This window comes from Cervus elaphus, chromosome 24, assembly GCF_910594005.1.
Source record: "Cervus elaphus chromosome 24, mCerEla1.1, whole genome shotgun sequence".
Classification (NCBI taxonomy): domain Eukaryota; kingdom Metazoa; phylum Chordata; class Mammalia; order Artiodactyla; family Cervidae; genus Cervus; species Cervus elaphus.
The window spans coordinates 68192251-68219604 of NC_057838.1; the positions used below are offsets into that span (position 1 = coordinate 68192251).

Genomic DNA, 27354 nt, shown 5'->3' on the forward strand with positions numbered 1-27354 from the left:
AGAGGAAGGAGCTCTCTTTCAGGCAGCGCCCCGGGGACGTGCCAAGGCCTCGCGGCACTGGCCCTGCCCGCGGAGCCGCCTGGGCCCACAAGGCAACGGCCGGTTCCTCGGAGCTGAGACAGACGCGTGGCGGTGCATCCGCACGGCGGCCCTCAGAGAAGACCTGACCGGCGCCGCACCTGAGGCGGGAACCAGACGCAGGCCCCGCGGCGCCCTCGGGCCCACACGGCCGGTGTGAGGCGAGGCTTCCCCCCTCCCCGGCCCCCCAGAGGACAGGAGAGAAGGCGGGGACCACGCTACCTCACGGGCCGCGTAGGTGTAGAGCACTTTGCCTTTGATGACGAACCAGAGCTTCTTCCAGTGCCTCTTGCCCTTCTTACACCGGCTGAGGTAGCCGCTGATGGCGGAGCCCTCTCCCGAGGCGGCCACCTGGCGGAGGGAAGGAAGCGGGGCGGTCAAGGCTCCCGGGGCGGATGCACACGGTTCCGACGGAGCCAAAACGACACTGCCAGGCGGCCGGCGGGGCGTCCGTGCCGCTCCGGAGTCGGGGCGCTTGGGTGGTCTCGGGGCGCATCCGGCCCCCCAAAGGCCGCACGACAGGAACGCGTTTGAGAGAGAGGATTGCCTGAAGGGACCCGAGACGCGGGTACAGCTGCCTGCAGGACTGCTGCCCTCTGGCGGTGAGTCAGATGCCTGGTTCTCGCCTCAAGACCCCAAATCACAAAACCGCAGGTATCTACCTGGGTGAAAGTTTCTTCCTCATTAACCTGATTCTTAGGCTCTTCAGCTTACCTTTTTCCTACATTTTAAGAGGGGGTCCTTTCTTTTTTTAACTGTTTCCCTAAAAGGTTGTATGGTCGGCCTAGTGAGTTTGTTAACTCCTGTTAGTAGTATCAGGGCGTCCCTGGCGGCTTAGAGGGTAAAGCCTCTGCCCGCAGTGTGAGAGACCCGGGTTTGACCCTTGGGTTGGGAAGATCCCCTGGAGAAGGAAATGGCCACCCACTCCAGTACTCTTGTCTGGAGAATCCCTCGGATGGAGGAGCCTGGCAGGCTACAGTTCATGGGGTCACAAAGTGTCAGACACGACTGAGCGACTTTGCTTTCTTTTAGTAGTATCAATGCTGTGGTCTTTTGACCACACCACAGGGGCTCAGATCACAGACCTGGAGTAAGACCCATCTCGGGTTCCAACGCAGACTCTAGCGGCCACTAGAGGGGTGATGTGACACCACTGACTTCCTGTAGGTCTCCGTCCTGACTAGTTAAAAGTGGAATCAAATGACGTCAGACAGGTACCTGTCGCGTGCAGTGCCTGACCCGCAGTTAAGGGCTCCATAAACATTCACCTTAATACAACAGCAAGAAGGCCGGGTTATGCAATAATTTCATCTGACTTTCTCAGTTCACAGGTGGGGAAACTGAGGCCCAGAGGAACTGGGGGCGGGGCGGGGTATCTACCAAAGGTGAAATCCCGACTTAGTTGAAGAGAGGGTGAGAACTCAAGAGCTCTCAGCAAATGTTCTCGAGGTCTGGCAACTCCAGTGTAAGGAGAGGAAGCTACAACCAGCCAGGTGTTTTGAAAAGTACCGGAAAAGGAACCTGCCCCTCGGGTCCCCAGGACCCCCCTAACTCAGACACGCCTCCTCTCCCCACACGTGACCTGCCGGAGCAGCTCCCAGAGTCTGCGATCTGCCCCCCATCAGATGCTCCCGGAGCAGCACTTCAGCAGACCTTCCCCTGGGAAGCAGGTCTCAATGCCTGGGTGGGGCTCCTGGGGGCGAGGGAGAGGGCGGCAGGAGATGGGGGCACATTTCTCCCGGGGCTGCTGCGGAGCCTATGGTGTAGTCCTTGTTGAGTAATAGAAAGGTTGTCACTTTGGGCAAAACCTGCCAACATGGCTTGGGGCAGGTCCACACGGCACCTGGATCACGGTGGCCTGATGTCTGAAAGGTGAGAACAGTGGTTCTCAAACTCTGTACCCACGGCAGACTCAGGTTCCGTGAGTTCAGCTCATGTCGACCAGACTGTGGGAGTGACAGGGTGGTCTTTACTCAGTTTGTGCGAGGGGACTAGTTAAATGACGAGACAGCCATACAGTGTAAGAAGTGTGAGGTTTATGTGGACAAACTAATGTGAAATAATAATATCAAAGATAAATGAAAGAAACGTATAGAAGATTCAGAGTATCATCTTTTGAGTTAAAAAAAGGATCTATGATCGTCTGTCTTTATTATGTATATGCATAAATATTTTTGGAAGGATCCACAAGAAATCTGATGGCAGTTAGCTTTAAGGGGTGGGACTGAAGGAGTCTGGGGAGGGAGGGAGAGAAACTCCATTCTCATCACATATTCTTCTGTGTTTTTGAAAAAAAATTTGTTAAGTGTTACTTCCAAGATTTTTAAGATGCAAAAGGAATTAAGTTAATGGATAGAACCATACTCACTTAAAATTTTCATCCCTAACACTTTTTGAACCCTTGCCACCTGCTATTCAATAATGAATATTTCAAAATACTTGGTAACAGCTGCTCACGCTTCTTTTGACAGGTTGTATATTCACGGGCACACACTTGTTTGTGGCTATGATTAGAATACAGTCAATAAAAAAAAAAAAAGAATACAGTCAATAATCTGGTTTTGTCTGCAGGAAGGAATTGAGTTGGGCTAATTCTGAGGTTTCCTGCAAAGAGTCCTACGGCTTTGAGGAGGCTCACCGCCTGAGCCTGTATGGGATCCCCAGGATGAGACAAGGATGCAGCTTGAGGGGCCAGACTCGGGAGGGCTGAGCCAGGCCGAGCGGCTTTAGACCCAAGTGCTGCAGCGCTGTGTGCACCTGGAGATGGGTCTACGCTGGGGCGGGGGGTGGGGGCGACGTGTCTCCCTGCACCTCCGACAGCTACTCAGGCTCCTGTTCTCTGCCACCGACGGGGGTCTTCATGGCCACGCCTGGGAGACAGCCTGTGCTTCAGGGCGGCCTTTGTGAGCACGAGCCAGAACGCCCCCCGTGAGGGATGCTCTCAAATGTGTCCGCAAGAGCCTGGTCTGGCTGGGGCGGGGGGTCTGAGGACCCAGAACCTTCTAAATCCCCCTGGCCCCCAGGCAGGCAGCCCTATACCCGCCTCACCTCGGTCAGGGCCGATGGGACTTTCCTCTGCTTCCTGAAGGCCGAGGGGTTGATGCTGTGGAAGACGGACGAGAAGGCGCTGCTCGAGAAGCGGGCGGAGGAGAGGGGGAAGCTCATGCTCAGGGGCCGCTCTGCAGCGAGACAAGCCGCGGGGAGGGAGGTGAGCGTCTGCGCCCACAGCGGAGGACACAGGCGCCTCCAAGACCTGAGCTCCCGGCCCTCCCGAGACGGCACCTGGCCATGAGGGGTAGGGTGGGGTGGGGTGGGGGTTCCGTGTGACCCGAGAGAAGGGGCGGCGCCCCCTGCTAACACAGAGCTGGAGTGGGGCGGGCTCTCCCGCTGCTGGCTATGCCCTCTTCCCCGTGTCTGCTGAGGCCGGGTGGTCCTCTCCACGCCCCGGGCAGCCCTGGGGTGGGGGTGACCGAGGGGAGTCTCTGGTTTCAGGCCCAAGATCCAACCTGCTCCCCCTCGAGCCGACCCTGAGCACGGGCGCTCACAGGCCCTCTCAGCCGCCTCGAGCTCTGCTATCCAGGACCCTCAGCCCCTTCCCCGACCACAATGCCTCTGGTCTCCATCTCGCCATCCTCATTCCAAGAGGGCCCCAGGGGACCCAGGCCTGAAAATAAGGCCGCTGTGCAGAGCAACATGAGTGCCTGCCTACTGGCCTCGTCATGGAGATGCATGGACCCAGCGTGCTGTGTTCCAGACACGTGTCCCAGACACATGTCCCAGATGACCCAGACACGTGTCCCAGACACATGGACCCAGACGCATGTCCCAGATGACCCAGACACATGTCCCAGATGACCCAGACACATGTCCCAGACACATGACCCAGATGCATGTCCCAGACAGGTGTCCCAGACATATGAACCCAGACAGACACATGACTCAGACACATGTCCCAGACACGTGACCCAGACACATGGACCCAGACACGTGACTGACACATGTCCCAGATACATGTCCCTGACATATGAACCCAGATAGACACATGACCCAGACACATGGACCCAGACACATGTCCCAGACACATGTCCCACATGACCCAGACACATGTCCCAGACACATGACCCAGACACACGGACCCAGATATGTGACCCAGACACACGGACCCAGACACGTAACCCAGACATGTGTCCCAGACACATGAACTTAGACATATGTCCCAGACATATGACCCAGACACATGTCCCAGACATATGACCCAGACACATGACCCAGACACGTGACCCAGACACATGGACCCAGACACATGACCCAGACATGTAACCCAGACACATGTCCCAGACACATGGACCTAGACATATGTCCCAGACATATGAACCCAGACAGACACATGACCCAGACACGTGATCCAGACACATGAACCCAGACACATGACTGACACATGTCCCAGATATATGTCCCTGACATATGAACCCAGACACATGACCCAGACATGTGTCCCAGACATATGAACCCAGACAGACACATGACCCAGACACATGGACCCAGGCACATGTCCCAGATGCATGTCCCAGACACATGACCCAGACACGTGTCCCTGACACATGTCCCACATGACCCAGACACACGTCCCAGACACATGTCCCAGACACATGGACCCAGACACATGACCCAGACACACGGACCCAGATATGTGACCCAGACACGTGTCCCAGACACATGGACTTAGACACATGTCCCAGACACATGTCCCAGACACATGGATCCAGACACATGACCCAGACACATGGACCCACATGTCCCAGACATATGAACCCAGACACATGACCCAGACATGTGTCCCAGACATATGAACCCAGACAACATGACCCAGACACATGACCCAGACACGTGTCCCAGACACATGTTCCAGACACATGGACCTAGACACATGTCCCAGACATATGAACCCAGACAGACACATGTCCCAGACACATGGACCCACACACATGACCCAGACATGTGTCCCACATGACCCAGACACATGTCTCAGACACGTCCCAGACATATGAACCCAGACACATGACCCAGACACATAACCCAGACACATGTCCCAGACACATGTCCCAGGCATATGAACTCAGACAGACACATGACCCAGACACATGTCCCAGACACACAACCCAGACACGTGTCCCAGACACATGACCCAGACACATGTCCCAGACTCAGCTGCTCTGGAACCCTTCCTCTGGGGACACCTCTGGATTTTCTACAGAACCAAAGGTGGGGGAGAAGGTGCCCCAGAAGGGGGTTTAAACCCTGTCTCCTCCTGGAGGGCAGCATTTTGTCCGCAGCCCCCCGGGGAAAGTGGCTGGGAGAAGCCATGTGGGGAAGAAGGGGACGGTGGTCTGCGGTACCTCTCATCAGGCCTGGGGCATCCCCGCCCCTCTTCTTCAGCTCCCCGTAGCAGCCGTCACACACCTTGGCCATGCGGTCCTTGAGGTACTTCAGAGGGTACTTGTTCCGAGAGCAGTTCCGGCAGACGATCTGGGGGGGGACAGGGGGCCCGCGGGTCACAGGGTCTCACCCCCCCGGCCAAAGCAGAGGACCATGTCTGACCCCTCCGACCCGCCCCCACCTCCTTGAGGGGCCCGTGCTCCGAGCAGTTATTATGCTTCTCTGCAGGTGCTTCTGTTTTTCTTTTTAAAAAATTATAGAAAATTATAAAATAGTATACAAAAAATTATAGAAGTGATTTCTTGTCTTATGCTTGTGCCCAGTCATGTCCAACTCTTTGCAACCCCATGGACTGCAGCCCACCAGGCTCCTCTGTCCATGGGATTTTTCAGGCAAGAATACTGGAGTGGGTTGCCACTTCCTCCTCCAGGGTATCCTCCTGACCCAGGGATTAAACCCGCGTCTCCTGTGTCTCTTGCATGCAGGCGGATTCTTTATCCACTGAGCCATCCAGGAAGCCCAACAGAAGTGATATATAACATTACATTATTAATAGTTTCAGATATACAATGCAGTGATTCAATATATGTAATACAGTTGGCTCTCCATGTCTGCGGGTTCCACTTCCACAGATTCAACCCGTGGTGGATCGAAAAGATTTTTAAAAATTCCACAAAGTTTCAAAAGCAAAAGGTGAATTTGTCATGTGCTGCCAACTATTTGCATGGAATTTTCACTGTATTTATAACTGTTTACACAGCACTGGTAGCTCAGCTGGAAAAGAATCCGCCTGCAATGCGGGAGACCTGGGTTCTATACCTGGATTGGGAAGATCCCCTGGAGAAGGGAACGCCTACCCACTCCAGTATTCCTTGCCTGGAGAATTCCATGGACAGAGGAACCTGGCGGGCTACAGTCCAGGGGGTCACAAAAGAGTCAGACATGACTGAGTGACTCTCACTTTTCACACAGCACTTCCATTTTATTAGGTATTATAAGCGATCTAGAGATGATCTGAAGTATGCTAGAGGATGTGTGTAGGTCAGGTGCAAATGTTACACTGTTTTATTAAAGGATGTGAGCATCCTTGGATTTTGGTATCCACGGGGACCCTAGGATCCTAGAATCAGTCTCCCATGGATATCGAGGGATATCCTAGACACCACAATGTCTAGTTAGCATCCATCACCACACATAGTTTACAAGTTTTTTTTCCTGCAATAAGAACTTTAAAGATCTACTCTCTTGGCAGCTTTCACATATACAATACAGTTTTTAAAATTAATTAGTTTTTATTTAGCTGCACCGGGTCTTAGTTGTGGGATCTAGTTCCCTGACCAGAGATTGAATCCTGTCCCCTGCATGGGAGCATAGACTCTTAGCAAGAGGACCACCAGGGGTGTCTCTACGATACAGTTTTGCTGACCATTATTACCAAGCCGTAAGCTTTCTGTTTTCTGATGAGCCTGCGCCCTTAACCAAGACCGGCTGCTCTTCCTCCCGGGACAACAATCCAATCCGCTACCATTTCCTTCGGGGAGCGAGGCGGTGGAGTGGAAGGGGTCTGGGGTTTGGAGCCCTGGTGGGAGGGCACGCCCCAGCCTGGGCCCGACCAGCAGCAGCTGCTGGACACCCCCTCCCCCGCCCCGGGTCCCCAGCCCCGCGCACACGTGTCCGTGACTCACCTTGCCGCAGGCGTGGCAGTGGTGGCGCCTCAGGGTGAGGGAGAAATCGCAGCCGCAGTTCATGCACATCATGACGTGCGTGACGGGCACGAGGGTTGGGGGCCTCTCCCCCAGGCTGACCCCCAGCCTCTCCCGCATCTGGAGCAACGGAGTCAGGCAGGCAGCGGGGTCAGGAGACCAGCTGGGCCGGAGCCCCCCGTCCTGTGGGGGGGTGGTGTGTGTGTGTACGGGAGGGGCGGGCTGGACTCCACTCTACAGCGCCCACCCCGCCCCCGCCCCGCAGCCTCCAGGGCGCCGACCTCGGTTAGAAACGGGGCCGTAGGTGCCAGGCTCTGGGCGGCACCGGGACCGCCCTGAGCCGGGCGCGGGGAGGACGCGGTGGTGCCCTGGTGGGAGGAGATGCCCGTCCTCGCGGGCGCGCGGGGGCGCAGGGAGGCCCGCTCACCTCCACGCTGTGCTGGAAGGCGGCCAGCGCCTGGGCCTTGTAGTCCTCGGGCAGGGCCCGGCTCACGCAGCTGTGCCACTCATCCCTCTCTGCGCAGGAGCTGCGGGCACAAGCCGGACTGAGCGAGGGTGCGCCCTCTCGGGGTGGGCCACGTCCCCGCGGCCCCCGCCGCGCCCCCACCCCCAAGGCCTGAAACCCCGGCCCGGCCACCCGCCAGACTTGCACGGCGGCACGTCCGCTTCCAGGCGGGCGGCCTCGATTGTCAGGTGTCTCTGGGCCCGGCCTGTAAATGTGGGGACATCAAACACTCCTCCTCTGACTCCCAGGGCGGCCGCGGGGACCGGCTGACACGTGGCGGGTGGAGGACTCTGCCGATGGCACAGCCCTGCGCAGAAGCAAGGGTCCCACACTCCCGGAGGGGTGAGCTGACGGTGGGCAGAGCCAGGTACCACTGGGGGGGGGGGGGGGCAGTGCACAGGTGCTGGCCACGGTCACGATCTCGTTCTCCCCGCCTTCCTCCTCAGTTTCCCACACGCCCTCCCAGTCATTCACTCATTCGGAGCGCAGACATCCCACCTTCCCCTCCGGGCCTGGCAGGGTCTCCTGAGAGGTGATGACCCCCAGCAGCCGCCAGGTGGAAATTCTCACGGAGACCACTAGGTGTCGCTCTGACCCCACCGCCGTCCCTAGAGCAGCTCCTGGCAGGAGCCCCCTTTCTGGTTTCTGAGCCCCCCGCACCCCCTGAGCCCCTATCCCAGCTCCAGCTGGTCTTGTCCTGGAACAGGGTGGGGGGACTCTTTCTTTGCCAGAAACCAACAAAACCGGGACCCTGGGGCAGAGCCTGAGGGCCTGGGAAAAAATAGCCATCTCTGATAGAAAGGCCTCACCCCCGCAAAAGTAAAAGGGAAAATAAATTGATGAATGCTCACCCCTGATGTTTCTCTCATTCTCCAGACCTGGCAGCCTAAACACAGACTATTTTATGAGCTAAGGTGCGCCATGCACTTTTCACTGGCTTTAACCTTTCTTACTGCTGCAAAGAACCAATGATTCGTAGGGTTTTACACCGAGGAGATACTGTTATATTTAAGCAATGGGCTCTGGAAACCCCTGAGATTCCATGTAAAATTTTATGTGTATGCTCATGTTTTCTGGGGAGAGAAGCCATGGTTTTATCAGATTTGTCACATGACTGTCCAAAAACGGACAAAAAATAATGGAACAAAAGTCATTTACCCAAAAGAACACCAAAATAAAAATGACAACATATTCAGCGTCTGCGATTCCAAACTTTCCCACCTGCAAAATCCTGCCCCCCCCAACCCCCCTGTCCTTCCTCTCCTCGTACCTGGCAGATAAGGTCAGGCAGGACTCGGGAGTCTCGATCTTCAGGGCATAGGGCACTTTCTCCATCACAGGGCGGCTGACCTGGAAAGCAGGAGCGGCCCCTCAGGATGGGCACGGGAGGGGTCCTGCCACCGCCCAACTCTGAGCCTGAGCTGCCTCACTGCGAAGGGCAAACCTTTCTCACCTGGAAGATGGGGTGTGTGTGTCTGTGTATGTGCACATGTGTTTGTGTGTCTGTGTGCATGTGTGCACAGCGGGAGCCCCGCTGCTGACTCTGACTCTGGGGCCACCCACTGAACCCCAGGAAGGCATCCTTCTCGGAGCCCACTGTGCTGGACAAGCACCTGCCCAGCGGGCACCCTCCCACATGGCCTCTGTCGGACTCCTGAGCGGACGGACGATTTGGTCCAAAAAAGGAAGACACCTCCCAGGTTAGCGAGGTTGCCCTTCTCCAGGTTGGGAACCTTAGGAGGGAGACAGCCCCCTGCAGGCCCCCTTCAGCTCTTCCTCCCTCCCAGCCCTCCGCCCTCCCAAGTGACAGTCCGCACGTACCCCATTCCCCACTTCAGTGCTCCCCTCTCTGACCCCGTCCCCATGATGGGCGGGAATTACCTTCCTAAAACTCCCTGCTCATCGAAAATCCCCATGAGCCCCAACCAGCCCCATATCTGGGACCCTGGTCACACTGAGTGAGGTGACAGCTGACCCGGTCACCGTCCTGTCTCTCCAAGCTCACCCATGAGACTGTCCAGCTGAGCCGGCCTCTCTTAAGAAACAGCTGCCGCTTGAACAGGCATTTGCACGCTCGCGTGCGTTACTCACAGCAGCCAAAAGCTGGAGGCCACTCTAGTGTCCACGGATGGACGATGGGTACACAACGTGTGGTCTAGCCTACACCCACGATGGAGCACTGTTCAGCCTTAAAAAGGAAGGAGATTCTGACACTTGCTACCGCATGGGTGAACCCTGAGGCTGTTATGCTAAGGGAAGTAAGCCAGTCACAGAAGGACAAGCATCGCCCAGGAGTCCACTTATGCGAGGTCCCTAGGGGTGCTGAGTTCATAGGGACAAAGAGTAGAATGGTAGTTGCCAACGCCTGGGGGAGGAGAGAGGGAGAATGAAAGCGTTTAAGGGCACAGAGCTCCAGACTGGAAAGATGAACAGAGTGCTGGGGATGGCCTGTGCAACGGTAGTGTAACAACATGAACGCACTCGATGCCGTCCAGTTGTACGCTTTAAACATGGTTCCAACAGTAAATGTACGTGTATTTCACCACGATTGACAAACGCCTGCTTGCTTCCTCTCTCTGCATTCTCCTCCCCCCAGGACCCCTTTCCTTGTCCCCCTTCTGCATCGATCCAAACATTATCCACTCCGGGCAGCCCTCCCTCACCCCCACTCTCCCTGAGCTCCCGACAACAGAATCCTGGGGCAACTCACAAGCCGGGGGGTCCTCCTCGTCCACGGGCTGTGAGTTCCACAGGGGGGCTGTGTCTCCTCGTCCCCAGGGCCCCCGCCGTTGCCCCCCCAGGGCCCCCGCCCCGGGGTCTTACCTTCATGCTGGCCACCGCCAACGCGCTCTTCAGCCGGTACTTCCCGTCCTTCTGGGGGTACGTGTAAAGCAGCACATCGCTCATCTGGGGAGAGGGGACCCCGTCAGACGTCTCTTGGGCCCAGAAAGCCCGTGCTGGGCGTGTCTGGGCGCATCACCGAGCACAAGCATCTCGCATCCCCAGGGACCAGGGGAGCAAGGGCACTCTGGGCTGAAACAGAGAGCCCTCCTCCACAATTTCACACAGACATGGAAGAGCAAATGCACATATGCCCACAGCAAGTCCGGCACGGGGTGTCGGTACGAGGCTTATCCAACACTGCCCCAAACGGAGACAACCCAAACATCTATCAGCGGCTGTCAGGACACGGCAACGGCAGTACATTCACAGCTCGCAGCCACACGGCAACCAGCGGGCAGATGGACACGTGCCTGATGATAGGGCTCAACCTCCAACACACGCCAGCGAGAAGAAACCGGCCTGCGGGGTCCACGCTGCTTCACAACATGGATATGAAGCTCCAGAACAGCTAACCTGCACTGGTGGCAATAAGGGCAGTGGGTGCCTGGGGGACAGTGAGGGGAGGTGCCCCGGGGAACTTCCGGGGGGCTTGATATGCTCTGTATCTTGACCCAAGTGGTGGTCACATGATGATATGAGCTGTTGACAGACCCCGACATGTACACTCAAAACTGATACATTGAACCCTCTATCAAGTCAGCCCCTAACAAGCAGAGTTAAGGAAGGGAGGGAGGGAAGGGCAAGATTTTTGGGGACAGGGAGCCGGTGGGTCCTGTTCACTGCAAGTTAGACAGTCAGCGTCAGTCACGGCCGACTCTCTGTGACTCCATGAACTAGAGCCTGCCAGGCTCCTCTGTCCATGGGATTCTCCAGGCAAGAATACTGGAGTGGGTTGTCATTTCCTCCTCCAGGGGATCTTCCCCACCCAGGGATGGAACCCGGGTCTCTTGCATTGCAGGAAGATGTCTAGAGCCTTTACTGTCTACAGCCTCCAGGGAAGTCCGTTCACTTCTGCACCTCCAGCAACAGAGCTGATGCTCAATTAAGGTTTGTTGAACGAACAACTGAAGCTTGCCGCCCCGATGCAGGGCAGACATGCAGAAACTTAAGCCACTCTGCTTTCAGAGAGGGTTTCTAAGTGCACAGCGTGAAGAGCCGATGGCGTCCTCCAGGTGGTGCTGTGGGCCGTCCGTCCCTACCTTGCTCTGCAGGAGCTGAGTGGCTCCAGACAAGCTGTCTCGCTCCCTGGGGCCTCAGCCGCCCCACCTGCCAAGTGGGGGACACCCCACCTCCACTTCACTACAAGCATAGAGGGAGAGTGGCCTCCGGGGAGGCCCTATGCGTGGGAGCCAAAGGGGATCAGGAAGATGGGGTCTGAAGGGGGAGAGAGAACTCAGGGTCCGCGCTCCTCTCCCCGCAGACGGCGTCTGCAGAGGGGGCGGGATGGGCAAGTTTTCCTGCCACCGGCTCTCCTGGCGCTTCTGGGACTGGCCTGGGCACTGAGCCGCGGTGAGGCCTCAGGCAAGCCCTCCCTCTCTCTGGGCCTCACTGTCTGAACAGAGTTGGAACAGACCAGGGTTGGCAAACTGTTTCGTAAAGGGCCAGATAGTCATGTACAGATGGGAGAGTTGGACCGTAAAGAAGGCTGAACACTGAAGAGTTGATGCTTTCAAACTGTCTTGAGAGTCCCTTGGACTGCCAGGAGATCAAACCAGTCCATCCTAAAGGAAACGAACACTGAATATTCATTGGAGGGACTGATGCTGAAGCTGAAGCTCCAATACTTTGGCCACCTGATGTGAAGAAATGACTCATCGGAAAAGACCCTGATGCTGGGAAAGATTGAAGGCAGGAGGAGAAGGGGGTGACAGAGGATGAGATGGTTGGACGGCATCATCGACTCAAAGGACATGAGTTTGTGCAAATTCTGGGAGATAGTGAAAGACAGGGAAGCCTGGCATGCTGCAGTCCATGGGGTCGCAAAGAGTCAGACCCAGCTGAGCAACTGAACAACAAAGAGAGTAAATATTTCAGTCTTTGTAGGCCAGATGGTCTCTGCTTCAACTGCCTGACTCAGCCGTTGTGTCCCAAAAGCAGGCACCAGTGACACTCAAGAAAGAACGCCTGAGACTGCACTCCCAGAGACCTCTCTGAACAAAACAGGCAGCCAGCCGACCACCGGGCCAGAGGAAGCCTCCAAGCCCTGTCCGGCTCTGTTCTTCTAACACTGACGAGAACCACTGGCCAGGCCAGGCGCTGGGCTGAGCCCCTGGCAGAAATGATCTCAATTCGGCCCCCACCGTCCCCTCAGGCAGGCGCAGAGGGGGAACCGAGCCACAGACGGGCTAGACCCCCCTCCCAGGTCTACAGAGCTCATCTGTGGAGGGGTCGGGATCAGGAATGAGTGAAGGTGCCTCCAGGGTGGTGTGCTTGGGGGTGGCCACACCCCGCCCACCCCCGGGGAACCCGCCCGTGTCAGCATGGTTACCCTGCCTTTCTGCGGCTGCCCCTGGGGCCACTGCTGCCATGGCAACGCCATCAGCACCCAGGGCTCTGTGAGTGGTCCAGGACCACACGGCCTCCCTGCACGGCAGCGCCAGCCTGCCAGAGGGAGGGCTTCTCAGGGGAGGTGACAGGCGGTGGGGAGGACGAAGCAGAGGGAGAAGAGCCTCTGGACTCGGCTCCTCTGGTCTCTATATGGAGCCGAGTGACTGCCGAGGCCGGGCCAAGGCCCCGGGGTACAGGCCACAGAGGCTCAGCAAACCCTGGTGGCTGCCCGCGGACAAGATGCTTCCAGCCAGGCTCGCGATTCCCCTGCTCAGGCCCGTGACGCCAATCTGGAATTCAGACCCCTCCAGCTGGCAGGGTCTATCCGAGGTCCGCTGGAGACCACCCCACCTGCCGCCAGCCCTAAGAGCAAAAGCGCCCATCTGCACCCGTGACTCCGCCAGGCCAACAGAGGTGTTCCAGACACAGCGTGCTCCTCACACCTCCATCCTTTGCTTCTGCTGTTCCTACTCCTGAAATGCCCTTCCTTCACCTGCCGGACAAAACTCCAATCCTTCCTTCTGAACTTAACGCAGGTACAGTTTTCCCCAGGAAAAAAAAACACACAAAACACTCAACATAGGGCAGAGCACCCAGTGAACACTCAACAAATGCCAGCCGCCACGGTGTCGTCCACCTTTCTATCCCCTGACTCTCCTGGATCCTCCTCTTTCCTTCCAGACTCCCCCCTGCCCTCGAGATTTTGCCCGAACTACTCTCATAACTCAATCTTTACCCCAGACACTGGAGGTTGAGGGCAGAGAAGGGACTCTTAGGTATTGGGTTCCAGCACTCAGCAGACAGGAGGTGCTTCAACAGAGAGAACTCCTACCCACTGACTCACAGCCTCTCCACTTTTACTTTGCACACAATTCTGACAAAGTGTAAGGAGGCTGTAACGGCAGGCTCAACTGATAGAACAAAAGCTGACAGTGAACGGTGAAGAAGCAGAGGGAAAAATTACTTCTGCAGAGAGAAGAACCTAACAGGCAAACCCCCTTGGCGGCCTCAGGACTGGGGCCAAGAGCTGCCTACAGCTCGGCATCCACTGCCGTTGTTCAGTCGCTCAGCTGTGTCTGACTCTGCGACCCCACGGACCGCAGCACACTGGGCCTCCCTGTCCATCACCACCTCCCAGAGCCTGCTCAAACTCGTGTCCATCGAGCTGGTGATGCCATCCAACCGTCTCATCCTCTGCCGTCCCCTTCTCCTCCTGCCCTCAGTCTTTCCCAGCATCAGGGTCTTCTCCAGTGAGTTGGTACTCCCCCCACCCCCCAGGCCTGGACGTGCCCCGGTGGTCCAGACTGGGCCGGGAAACCATCCCGGACGTCCCTCTGGCCCGTCCTGCGCAGAATGCAGACAGGGCCGGGCTCAGGTCAGAGCCCTGGCTTCCTTCGGGCCTCCGCCCCCGACCTGCTGGGAGGGCCGGCCAGGTCAACTCTTATTTCTGGGTCTCTGGTGGCTCACATGTCAGATAAGGCAGCTGAACAGTAACTCCCAGTTTAAGACCCTCCTGGTTTTAGGATGGGCACATGAATAATGACATTACATGTCGCAACATTCCCCTGAAATCAAGTAATCCACGAGGGAGAGGCTAGAAAGCCCTAGGCTTTCGGGGACGCCTGTCTCCTCTGGACAATCCTCGCCCTAAGGGCTCAGCTCTGGTCTCCACGGCCTTCCTGCCGTCCTCGGGTAATGGCCCCCAAACGCTTCACAGAACCCGCAGTCCGGGCTTAACTAGGGGCTGGGTACTTACCAGAAACAGGTGCCGCGGGCGTCTGTTCTTCCCTGTGACTTTCATCAGCGTCCCTTCCTTCAGAAACTCCTGTGAGCAGAGCAGCAGACCCCGGTGGTCAGGCTGACACCCCCCGCTCTGCCCTGGAGAAGGCTGGGCGGAGGCCCTTCAGCGGGAAACCAATTGCGGTGCCTCCCGGAGCTCGGGACAGTGGCTCATGGCAGACGCCCCTGCGCAGGAGCCGTGCTCCACGCTTGGTGGGGCAGCCCGGGAGACAGGCGTCTGGCCTTTCGGGAGCACCCTCTTTGAACCACACCAACCCAGACAGCATGCCAGCCACAGAGTGGTCCCAACAATGACTCGGTCCCTAGTTTGCCGGGCAAACGGATGCCCACGGGCATCCGAGGAGAACAGAGCCCCTGAGACACCAGTTTGCTAAAGCGGCTGAAGATCTGTGAACAGTTGCTACAGACCCCTCAATTCTGGAGGCTACAAACCGATGTCTAATACGTAGTCACTAAACAGGACTCCTGCCAAAACACTAGGTGAGATTTTATACCTAAGTACCACCTCTCACTCCTTTGTTTCTTGTCCTTCATGGACCGGAATAGGTCATGAACACATTTTTTTTACTGCTCTTGAGCTGAGTTTTGTGTTTTCCATTTGGAAGCTTTAAAGTGGGTAAATCTGTCTTTTAAAAAATGTTGGGGTTCCTGAGAGATGGTTTCCCAGATTTCCCAGCAACTGGACTAAACTGAGGATGCCGGTGTCTCTTCTTCTGAGAGGCACATGGAACCCCAATGGCACTGCTTTTTAAAGGCCCCTGAGAGCAGAAAGCCCTAGGGGAGACAGCCAGGGGCCTGGGGAGCCCAGCAGAGCCCTTGCCCTCCCGCCCTGCCCTCCCCCTGCCCCCCTCCCTGCCTGCCTACGGGCACCTGCAGCCAGGCCTGTCTGGGGCCAGCCCGGCTGAACAATGGGGCTTATCAGGGCCTCGCCCACCTGCTGCCGGCACCCTCCTCGGTGGAGGCACTCACCCTTCCTGGCTGGAGGAGATCCCCTTGGCCCCGAACACTGTGCTCGATGTGGACCAGCTTCTGAAGGTTTTCCTGCGGGCGGGAGCAGGGCGAGGGGGAGATGGTCAGGGCCCCTCATCCCCTCTTTAAGGAGCGGCCCTGCTTCCACTGCGGAGGAGGAAACACAGTCCTGGAGGGACCTGCTCCCAGTCCGACTTCCTGTCGCTGGTGGGACCGGGAGCAGAGCCTGGGTCCGCGGGATGCCACCTGTGTGGACTCCCGGCAATCTGCCTAGTCCCTGTGGGCCTGGGGTGTGACCCGCCCTCTGTCTGCACGCCGTGGAGGTGGTCACTTGGCCTCAGTGTGCTGTCCGATATCCTTTTATCTGGGGCCACTGCTCCTACTCTAGCCTGTGTCCCCCGTAACACCTGGAGCATCCAGATCGCAATAACCCAGAAGGGACAGAAGCCTCAGGCCAGACTGGCTCTGTGGGCTTAAAGCCTTTGGTGGAGAGCTGGGTTACTGAGACAGAGTGACCAAGAAAACGCAGCGCCTGCGGAAGAAATGCTCTGGGCTCCCTGAAGAAACACGTGTGCCCAGGAGCTCACTGGGAATTCACAACATGTACTGGGTACTGGGCCCCTCCCCTGTCCCAGTGGCTGGGAGTACTGGAAGGGCAGATGACCCTGAACCTCGCGCAGGGTTGGGTTTAAAGTCAACGGAACACGGTGAAAACTGTGCAGACAAAATGCTTTGAAAAGGCCTCGACACTGTCCCCAGTTCAGTTCAGTCACTCAGTCGTGTCCGACTCTTTGCGGCCCCACAGACTGCAGCACGCCAGGCTTCCCTGTCCTTCACCATCTCCCAGAGTTTGCACAAATTCATGTCCCTTGAGTCGATGTTACCACCCAACCATCTCATGCTCTGTCACCCCCTTCTCCTCCTGCCTTCCATCTTTCCCAACATCAGGCTCAGTTTAGGGCACAAAATCCTACCCATCAGAAAACGTGTACAAGTTATTCTACCTCTGGTTATGACTTAGGAGCTGCAAGGAAACAATGCCCCCACCCTAACAGGGAGAAAAAAAGAATCACATCATCTACAAAAGCAGAGCTCTGCTTATGTTTATTGGAGAGCTGGGGCCCCCAGGACCCCACTGAGGACTCGAGATGAATGAGTTATCGCGCCTCTGGCAACACACAGGGAGGAGGTGGTCGGCACAAAGAAGGTTGAGAAGAAAGCAGATAAAATGTTAATGGCTTCTTAAAGGTCAGGTGTGGGCCGCTGGGACGGTTTTAGAATACGGGGAGCCCCAGACCCACGGGGCACATGGAACCCCTTGCAAGCTCTTTCCAGGAATTTCTGCCCGGTGCTTACAAGGAGGAGTGGGAGCAGAGAGAATCCCCTCTTGGTGCTGGAGGGGGTGTAGGCTGCCAACTGTGGGGCTGGCACGAAACCCAGCCCACTTCCCCAGGGCCCTCTCTGCTATGAAAGCCTCCACCACTGCGGGAGGCGGGGCAACCCTCCCACTCCCAGGCCCTGGAGCAAAGAGCCCACGGCTTCCGAGGCAAGGGCAGAAGCAGCAAGAGGTACCGGTTCCAAGAAGAGGTGGGTGACCTCTCAGGTGCAGGATCACGCGCCAACACAAAGCAGAAACCTGCCCAAGACCCGCCACTGACACACAGCAGAGGCCGGCTGCCCGTGAAGGAGGGGCAGGAACGCCGAGAGAGAGCTGGGCTCGCAGGCCCTCCTTAAGACCGAGGCTTGTCCTCGGGAGCCGTGACCCACGAGCCCTGTGTACCAGGACGCAGTGGTCTAGCCCCGAGGAGGTGAAGGACGCAGAGGTCCCTTCTGTGGTGCAGAGACTGCAAAAAGCTGAAGACGCAGCAGGAAAAGTCCCTGGCCCCTCGGGTCCCACACAGAGCAGCAGGTGACAGCAGCCACCTCCTGGGGGAGCGTGAAGTCTGCGGGGGTCTGAAGGTGACTGACGACAAAACCTAAACCCAGCTCAACTACTGACTGCACTGATTCAGGTCCCACCCTTGATGTGAATGGCATGAGTAGAAAAAGAAACATGTCCACTTTTAAAGGTAGATACTATTTCCCTCAGAGTCTACAGATCTGCATATAACGCTGTTCAATCAGATACGGGAAACACACGAAGCAAGGAAGTACCCTAACCCACTGTCAAGACATAAAGTGTTCCAGAAAACCAGAACGTGAGGTGACACAGACGCTGGAGCCATCAGACAAGGACATCACAATAACGATGATTAATTATGTTAAAGGAGCCACTGGAAAAGACAGACAGCATGCAAGAACAGAGGGAGTTTCAGGAGAGACGGAAACAAACAAGAGATGGAAACGTGAATAAGGAGAAATGTGTTATCAGAAATGAAGAATTCCTATGACAAGCTTGGCAACAAATCGAACACAGCTCAGGAAAGAATGAATGAACTTGGGGAGGGCTTCCCTTGTGGCTCAGCTGGTAAAGAATCTGCCTGCCATGTGGGAGACCTGGGTTTGATCCCTGGGTTGGGACGATCCCCTGGAGGAGGGCATGGCTACCCACTCCAGTATTCTGGCCTAGAGAATTCAATGGACTGTATTGTCCATGGGGTGGCAAAGAGTCGGACAAGATTGAGCAACGTTCACTTTCACTTTCTTTTCAAACTGAGATTCACCACACTGAAACAAAAAGAGAAAAGAAGAGTGCAGCGTGGGGGGGGCAGAGGAAAGAACAGAGCACCCAAGAAAAATTTTCAACATTAATGGACAAAAAGCACAACCAGGAAGCTTGAGAATCGTAACAGGATAAATGCCACAACTTCTCCAAAACACACATATTTAGACATCATAGTCAAACTTCTTAAAGTCAAGGGTAAAGAGAAGATCTTGAAGGCAGCCAGTAAGAACAGGACCCATCACACAAAGAGGGTAAATATAAACACTGCAGCAGATTTCTTCTCTGAAACTAGGCAGGACATAAGACAGTGGAGTGGCATCTGTAGAGTACTGAAAGAAAGTTCTGGTCAACCCAGATTTCTATACCCAGGAAGAACATTTTTCAAAAAGGAAGATAAATTGGTCAATTAAAGAAATGGATGTTGGATGCTAGGAGCCAGGTTTCTACTCTATCACTCCTCTTGGAGAGGAAACTTACAGAGAAGCCAGGGGAGGAGGCTGGAATGAGCCACTTCATAACAAGTGGAGTTGAAGACTCAGTAAGAACTCATATTTAGCTTAATACAGGTGGCTATGTATAGAAACAGCTATTCATATGAGTATATACACATGTCTGTCTTTGCTCTGTAGCCGACAGAATCGGAAGAAATGATACCCCAGTAGCAGTGAACAAACCGTGCCCACATCCTGGTTTCTAATATCATTATCCAATTAAACAAACCAAGGCTCTCGGGAGAAATAGCTGATTCTAGGACTGGGGCAGGAAACATTCAATGTGAAGCATCTGGAGCATCTCGTAGTGCCAGGAAGTAAGGAAGTGCTCAAAAAACAAGCAAAATAAAAATCCCCACCCAAACCCACATTGATGGGGGCATGTGAAAGGGACACGGGAACCAGCTGGCCAGCTCCTAACGGCCAAAGCTGCGACAATGCGAGAAATAAAATCAAGTGCTTGGGATTAGAAGTCAAACATAAACATGGACCCGTGAGTTCTTACTGATGTAAATAATTTAGATATAAATTAATTTAGAACTAGTGAACACATTAATAAACAAGGGAGAAGAGGCCAATCTCCCGTGCAGAAGATTTCCAAGTGATTTAGGTAGACACTCTTTCCTCAAGGGGAGGGAGCTTAATTCCCCCTTCCTTACGTGTGGGCTGTGCACAGAGACTCCTCCAACCAGTGTGGACCGGCAGGGGAGGGTGGAGCTTTACATGCGGAAATCCGACCAGCACAACCTTGACCAGGTAATCACGGTTCACATCAACATTCATACGTCATGTTGCCAGTGTGTGACCTTCATTTGATATTAAGAAAGGAGTGTTTTCTGTGATCTTTCCCCCCTAAACTATAAACTATGCATGCGTGCGTGCATAGTCGCTTCAGTTGTGTCCGCCTCTTTGCGACCCCATGGACTGTGGCCTGCTAGGTTCCTGTCCATGGGATTCTCCAGGCAAGAATACTGAAGCGGGCTGCCATTCCCTTCTCCAGGGGATCTTCCTGACCCAGGGATCGAGCCTGCGTCTCTTATGTCTCCTGCACTGGCAGACGGGTTCCTTACCACTAGTGCCACCTGGGAAGCCCAAACTATAAACTTAGTCTAATCATGACAGCTCAGCGTGGGAGGGAAGACGTGGCCCTTCCTGACCTGGTTTTTCTCTTTGGAAGCAGAGACATCCCCCCAACAGGATGTGTGGAGCCCCCCAGTCCATCTGCTGCTATATCTGCTGCACGTCCTCCAAAGCGCCTCTGTATTTTGGCTGCTGCTGCTAAGTCACGTCTGTCGTGTCCGACTCTGTGCGACCCCATAGACGGCAGCCCACCAGGCTCCGCCATCCTTGGGATTCTCCAGGCAAGAACACTGGAGTGGGTTGCCATTTCCTTCTCCAGTATTTTGGCCACATGGAGGGAAATCTCACTGTCCACACAAAATGCCAAAGAGCAGGGAGCCCCCAGACGTCAGGGAGAACTGGGGGGAGGGCCCGATGACCCACCAGATTTCCCACCCCGCTGGCTTCAACCTCCAGGCTTGCAGACTCCTCCATCAGCCACCCTGACCTCTCCCCCCAAACTCTTTTTCAACTGCGCCTACAGTGGTCCCATCCTCCAGCCTCGCTGGGTGACCCAGTGCTCTGACACACCAACACTTCCCGTCTTCACACCTGTATCCAGGCACTCCTCCGGGGTCACCTTGGCCCCCTCTGCCTTCATGGCATGCGTACAGTCCTCCCTGCAGGGGCACCTCCTGTATCATCACGTCTCAGCATCCCCAGGGGAGAGATGAAACCTTTCTCTGAAACTTCTCTCATGATGTTTATCATGATGCTTCGTGTCCATGTCTAGAACGCTCTGCTAAGCAGTGATTTCCTCAAGGGCCAGGACTCATGGTTTTATCTTTGTATCTCCAGATCCCAACCCAAGAACTGACATCCAGCAGGGGTCTAAGAGACGTCACTTCCCTTCCCCCTTTTCTACCTGTGAATGACTCGCTGTAAGGATGCTCTGTGCATCTGTCACAGCAAAGCCGAGCAACAGCTTGGCACACATACCACCATCACTCCCACCTCTGCCTGTGTCAGACATCACTAATCGATCACCGAACTTTCCCCACCGAGCCAGGACTCAGCTTCAGAATCATTCCCAGCACACAGCTCTAGCTTATTTACAGCGTAAAGGAGCAGAAAAAAGTACAGACACCACTAACCATGGAAACCACGGGAACAGAGTTGGGAGGTGGGATAAAGCTGACCATCCCAGACAGACACCCAGTAAACATCTGATCAGTGTCTCCCGAATGAAGTTACACACCGTCAGAATCAGGCGTGTGCCCAGAGCTCACTTGGTTCCGTGCATGAGCAGGTCTCAAACTTTCGTGGGCCAGACATTTAGCTGGGGTGCTTGTTAAAACTGCCTGTCTCTGAACCCTACCCCAGAAGTTCCAGCTGGCAAGATCGGAAGGCATGCCCAGGAACCTGCAGTTTACAGAGCACTCCAGGTGCTGCTGTAGATGCTCTCAGACCAGGGTCTGGATGCTACCTATCCGGTCTGTGCAAGCCTGCAGCCCTCCTCACTGTTCAAATAAATGGAGAACTGGAGACTCAGAGAGGGACGCACAGGACCTGAAGTCACAAAGCAAGTGTCAGGGCCAGAAACCACGGCTCTTTGCAGGATCCCGTGAGACACACGATGGCCTGCGTCCCCCCACCAAGAAGTGGGGGTATTACAAGGCAGACCTGGGCAGGGTGGAGGGGCCCCTGGCGCCTGCACCCACAGAAGGTGCCCAGGGCCAGACTTACGCCTTGCTCCATGCTGTCGTTGGCCCGATCTGTGACCTTGGAGATGAGGGTCAGCGCACCTGTGGAGAGAAGCAGAGAGCACTGGACCTTCTGGGCAGGGCCAGGCTAGCCGCCACCTGCTCACCTCCTGCCCCCAAGGTCCCCCTGCAGGGCCGTGCAAGGGGGTAGCACCAATCCTTCCCACGGCTGGGTGAGGGCACTGGCCCAACCCCAGCTTGGCCGCTACTGCCTAAGTGCCCTTGAGAGCAGTGTGACCCCTCCATGCCTCAGTTTCCCTGGCTGCACATGGAGCATGTCAACATAGAGACTGCCCTGGCAACTCGTATGCAGTGACGGCCACACAGAACGGGGAGGGAATCAGGAGTCTAGGGAGTTTTTTAGAGCCGGCGCCCCCTCCTATCACCAAACTCTGGTCACCGCCTCTGATTGGATGTTAGCCTGCCCCCTGGGGAGTCCCCACGGTTGAGGCAAAGGGGGTGTCACTCAACAGGCCCGGAGGCCTCCTGGCCCCTGCATGCCCAGCCAGCAGGGAGGGGGCCGGGCTGTGCGCCTGGGAACTGGGGTGGAGTCCAGAGCCGGGGGATGGGGGGGCCCGAAGCTCCGCTTCCTCCGGGTTCACATGCAGACTTACCCTGCGTGTCATCGTACTCCGCTGAGTCCGGGCAAAGGTTATTTAAATAGTCTGCGGACAGAACAAGAGCTGGGAGTCAGTTCGCCCTGGTGAGGCCTGCCCTCGGGGTCCACAACAGGAGACCCTCCATCTCCAGGGATGGAGGAAGACTTCCAGAAGGATGAGGGGAACCGCCTCTCTCCGGCCAACCCGACTATAAGAACACACCGGCACCGGCATGAAGCCGGGCCCTCAGCATTACCACCAGTAAGGCGCCCGCCACTGCTGGTTGTTCATTCATTCATCCACAGACGCTGACTGAGCGCCTGCCGTGTGCCTGTTGCCGTGTGAGGCCGGAAGAGTCACACAGTCTGCTGAGGGGGACACAGATGTGACCCCCACCCGGCAGAGTGTGACGTGCGAGACCCCTGAACACATTCACACCCACAACTGCTCAACATAAGCTGGTCTCACTCGAGCGACCTCTCCACGCCACTCGCTCACTCGGTCAGGGTTGGCATTCTTGCCACTTATTAAAGGTGCCACGTTTGCTCAGACCCCAGGACCTTTGCACTCACAGTTTCTTCCACTCGGTACGCTCTCCTTTTGGATGGCTCGTGTCCTCACTTCACTGAGATCGCTGTTCAACGTTACCTCCTCGGACAAATCTTATCTGAGGCCTGGATCTTACACAGCAGCCTGTTCCCCTGAGTGTCCTTAATCTGCCTTCATTTTCCTCAGAGCTCTTATCACGGACATAATATATATTCTTAATTCCTTACTTGCTTGTTTGAGTATAAGCTCATAGCGTCACAGACTCTGGCTGTTTAATTCACTTCTACCTCCTCAGTTTCTAGCACCGAGTCCAATACACAGTAGGTGCTGAATAAATCCTGGTTGAATTAGATGAACAAACCCTCCATCTCCTGGCCTGAATGTCTTTTCTTACAGCTTGATCGCTTTCTGGAGTTACACGCATATCTCTACGGGTGCAGTTCCATTTCTCGCAAACAGAGCATCAGCTCCTGGGCCAGGGGCTCTCTGTCCACTTGGGGGGCAGTTGCTCAGGACAGAGATCAGGGTGTTTCTGGCCGGCAGAGGTCGGGGAGGGGATGACATTCCCAGGGGACAGCTGGTAGAGAAGGAGGACCTGGGGCTGAGACCCAAGAAACACTGACATTCCTGGAGCCACGAGGAGGAGAGTGAGAAGAGTCAGAGAGGTCAGAAGGAGGCGGGGAGAGTGTGTATCACAGAAGCCCAGGAGGAAAGGGCTTTGAGAAGCAGGAAGTGGTCAGTGACAAAGCCACAGAGAGGGCCAGCAGGTCCGAGGGGAAAACATCCGCTGACTCAGGAGGGCTCTGGTGATAAGAACAGATTTAGGGAAACGAGACCCACAGAAGCCAGGGAGGAAATGCAGATCAGGGGAAGATGTGAGTTGCTGTGTGTTTGGCTGGGAGAGGCTGCAGCGAGACGCAGCTGCCGGGCACTCAAGCAAGTTTCCACGTGCCGCGGGGGTCCGGAGCTCAGCGGGAGGAAGGGGGTGGGCTGGGTGCCTGGCACCTTCACAGGGGCAGGGGCAGGACTGAGCGACCCTCCCCACCCCTTCCGGCCACAGTGGGAGGCGAGGTCGCCGTCGTGCACACCTGGCCGGGTCTCCCCCGCGGCTCCGAAGGTGCCTCCCCTCCCCCCTCCCCACCGGGCCCCTGCACCTGCCCTCCCGAGGGCCCACCTGTGAGGAGCACTTGATACTGGAACAGGCGCCTCACCACCCGCAGCAGCCGGTGCTTCACGTTCTGGCCGCCTCCCTGCTGACTCTGCTGCTCCCAAGAGACCAGAACAACAAAACTCCATCAGGGACCCCTGCCCCCGGCTCCGGGCTCACGGCATCCCACGTGAGCCCAGCCACACATGTCCCAGCCGGGCCTGCTCCTGGCCGGGCCGAGCCATCTCCCAAACCAGGGTCCCCTCCTCCAGGAAGTCCTCTCAGATTAGCTCTGCCCCACTCTGACAGCTCATTCCTTCAGGCTCACACACTGCTACACTCAGCAATACATCTCTCCCAGCCCCTGCGAGCTGTAGAGAAAAGTCCATGAAGCCAGCAGGTTACTGGATCCTCAGCTGGTGGCCATTTGTTGCTCACTCCAAAGGCTTTAGGGCCCCGACTTGCTCTGTGTTCCTCTCCCAGGACAGAACAGCTGCTAAAACCCTCCCCGTGGCTGGTGCTCACGGAGTTGTCAGTGGTGGCCCAAGGCGGGATGTTCTGGCTTTTCTCTTCTGCTGGGTCACCCTCTCTTCCCCACCCATCCAAGTCTGACCTTCCCCTGACTGATTGGCATGAAGCCGTTCCATGCCCGCCTCCACCCCTACATTCTGAGAGCGGGTTCCTGGGAGGACCAAGGGACCCACCTCAAATTCTCGGACGGCCGCTGCCAGCCGCGGGGCGTGGAGGCAGTTCTCACCGAGCAGACTCAGGTACCTGTCGAACTGCAGGATGTGAGCGGCGTGGTGCTCAAACTCCTGCTCCCGGGCCAGGAAGACGTCAGCCACCTTCTGGTGGCCTTCCCTGCAGTCAAGGAGAGGGGAACGGGACCCCCAAGAACTCAGCCTTGTGGCCCCCATGACAGTGAGGACCTGCACTGCATCCCAGGTGGTGGACCCTGGGGGGACCCTCCCGCGGCAGGCAAGGGACCAGACACCCCTGTGTCTCTGCTCTCCCGCCCGTCAGATGGAGACACCGCTTTACGTGTGTGTGTGTGGGTTGCCCGCCTCCTCCAGCATTCCCCTTGGCAACGGGGTGGGGGTGGGGGCGCGGGGCGGCTCACCATTGTGCCAGCCTCTCCTCCAGCTCCTCCAGGATCCCCTGGTGAAGGTCGCGGATGGCCGGGAGCTCACTCAGGCCACGTCGCAGCTCCTCCCGGGCCACTGGGTCCTTGCCCTCGTAGTCCGTCTCATCCAAGGCCCTCACGACCGCTTCGTGGAAATCCTGAAACCCGGAGAGGCCTGTTACTAACGCGCACGCCCACAGGGCTGATTGAACCCAGGCCCCCTGGCAACCGCCTCACGGCTCTGGAGTCCTGATTCCGTGCTGACTCCAGGGACCTCCTGCCACCGTCTCAGACCCTGTGGACCAGGGGTGACAGCATACTCCTGGTGATCACAGCTCACAGCTGCCCAAGGAGCCCCCACAAGCTCCTGGCATGGAGCAGGTCTAAAGCTTGTTCATTCCTCCCCTTCCTTCTGGGAACTTGGGTGTACCCTGTTCTTTTACGAGACGGGTAAGAAGTGGGGTAATTCCTCCTCTGAAGAAATATTATGCAGCTCTTGCTTTACAATTATGCATCTTTAAAGACGTTCATGGGCTGCTCTTTCACAACAAAATCTAAAGAAACCACAGGCATCCGCTCCCGGGTGTAAAAACAGTGAAGACGGTGACTATGTAGAAACCTCCACACGTGGGACTAAGAAATCAAGAAAAAGCTGCCTTCTCACCACAACACAGCTGTGTGAAAGATGAACAAAGGAAAAGCTGAAAGGAAATGGGATGAAATGTCAACAGAGATAGTGTCGGGGCTATGGAATTAGGAATCGATTATTTTCCCTCTTCTCGTCTCTGTTTTCTAAAATGCCTGTGAAACGATTAGGTTCTTTAAAAATTAAATTTAATAAACACTAACATTATAAAGAATCTAAGACTTCTTTCTCACAACAAAAATATCTGACCTTCAAATACACACGTCCTTACACGAGGCTCAGCACTGCAGAGTTATAAATACACGGAATATCCTGAAGCCACCTTGAATCACGAAGCAACGAACATCAGGTGAACCTCAGCATCAAAAGTCATGGTCCGGCCATGCAGTTTTTGTTCAGTCGCTAAGCCACGTCTGACTCTTTGCAACCCTATGGACCGTAGCCCAGGAATCCTCTGTCCATGGGATTCTCCAGGCAAGAATACTGGAGTGGGTTGCCGTGCCATCCTCCGGGGGATCTTCCCGACCCAAGGATCAAACCCACATCTCCCACATCTACCTGCATCGGCAGGCGGATTCTTTACCACTAGCACCATCCCAGAGTTCGCTCATATTCATGCCCATTGAGTCAGTGATGCTATCTAGTCGTCTCATCTTCTGTCACCCCCCTTCTCCTCCTGTCCTCAATCGTTCCCAGCACTGGGGTCTTTCCCGATGAGTCAGCCCTTCGCATCAGGTGGCCAAAGTACTGGTTCAGCCCAAATCCAGAAGGTCAGGCCGCCTTGTCTGCCTTCAGGAAGGACAACCACCCTGCCTTTTTCAACTGCCTCCCTGACGGGGAACTCATCAGTGGGCAAGACGGTTAATCCCATCGCTGAACAGTTGTCCCTGTTAGGGAAGTTTTTCATAGATATCTGAAAAGGGTTAGTGCCCAAGAGGCAGGGAGGTGGGATGGGGCTGAGAGAGGGAGTGGAGGAGAGGGGAAGAAAGGGAGAAGAGAAGGCAGAGGAAGGGGCAAGGATGGACTGAGTGAGACAGATCACGGGAGCGGGCGGGAGCGGGGCGGAGACCCAGGGAGACTCTCTGGCCGCCCCAGAACATCGGCAAGGAGGCCACTGTGCTCCAGGCGGGACGGCAGGTACGAGGCTGCAGAGGTCTCCACTTGCTCAACACCCCACCCTGTCCCGAGTTGACCTCCTCACACCACCGGCAAGGGGGCCACCAGGAGGGCGGTCACCCTGGCCTGCAGTGCCAAGGAGCTCACCTCCCCATCACTCAGGTCAGAAACTCGGAGTCCTCTGGGTAGAGAGCATGTGTGTCCTTAAGCGGAGGCCACATGCTCGAGCCATAATTAGAAACCGAATTCCATTGTACCTGAGCAGCCAGAGCCTTTCCTGAAAGCCAGTCCCGGGGGTGGAGGAAGTATGAGTG

The 27354-nt window shown here is 56.1% G+C and overlaps 1 protein-coding gene across 5 annotated transcripts in view; it reads right to left on the reverse strand.

Moving 5' to 3' along the window:
• The window catches only part of FGD5 (FYVE, RhoGEF and PH domain containing 5), a 125516-nt gene that overhangs the window by 6102 nt on the left and 92060 nt on the right, over window positions 1-27354 (reverse strand). For 3 of the 5 annotated variants that reach the window (XM_043886021.1, XM_043886018.1, XM_043886023.1), the window contains 14 exons: window positions 25276-25436; window positions 24860-25016; window positions 24183-24270; window positions 22475-22525; window positions 21844-21902; window positions 15883-15954; window positions 14870-14938; window positions 10546-10629; window positions 8993-9072; window positions 7645-7744; window positions 7200-7400; window positions 5475-5604; window positions 3127-3257; window positions 301-429 (listed from right to left, as the gene is read on the reverse strand). In XM_043886021.1, coding sequence (XP_043741956.1) covers window positions 301-429; window positions 3127-3257; window positions 5475-5604; window positions 7200-7400; window positions 7645-7744; window positions 8993-9072; window positions 10546-10629; window positions 14870-14938; window positions 15883-15954; window positions 21844-21902; window positions 22475-22525; window positions 24183-24270; window positions 24860-25016; window positions 25276-25436 — 1512 coding nt within the window. The remainder of the gene's footprint in view (window positions 1-300; window positions 430-3126; window positions 3258-5474; window positions 5605-7199; window positions 7401-7644; window positions 7745-8992; window positions 9073-10545; window positions 10630-14869; window positions 14939-15882; window positions 15955-21843; window positions 21903-22474; window positions 22526-24182; window positions 24271-24859; window positions 25017-25275; window positions 25437-27354) is intronic. The other 2 variants (XM_043886020.1, XM_043886022.1) reach the window with 2 other exon arrangements.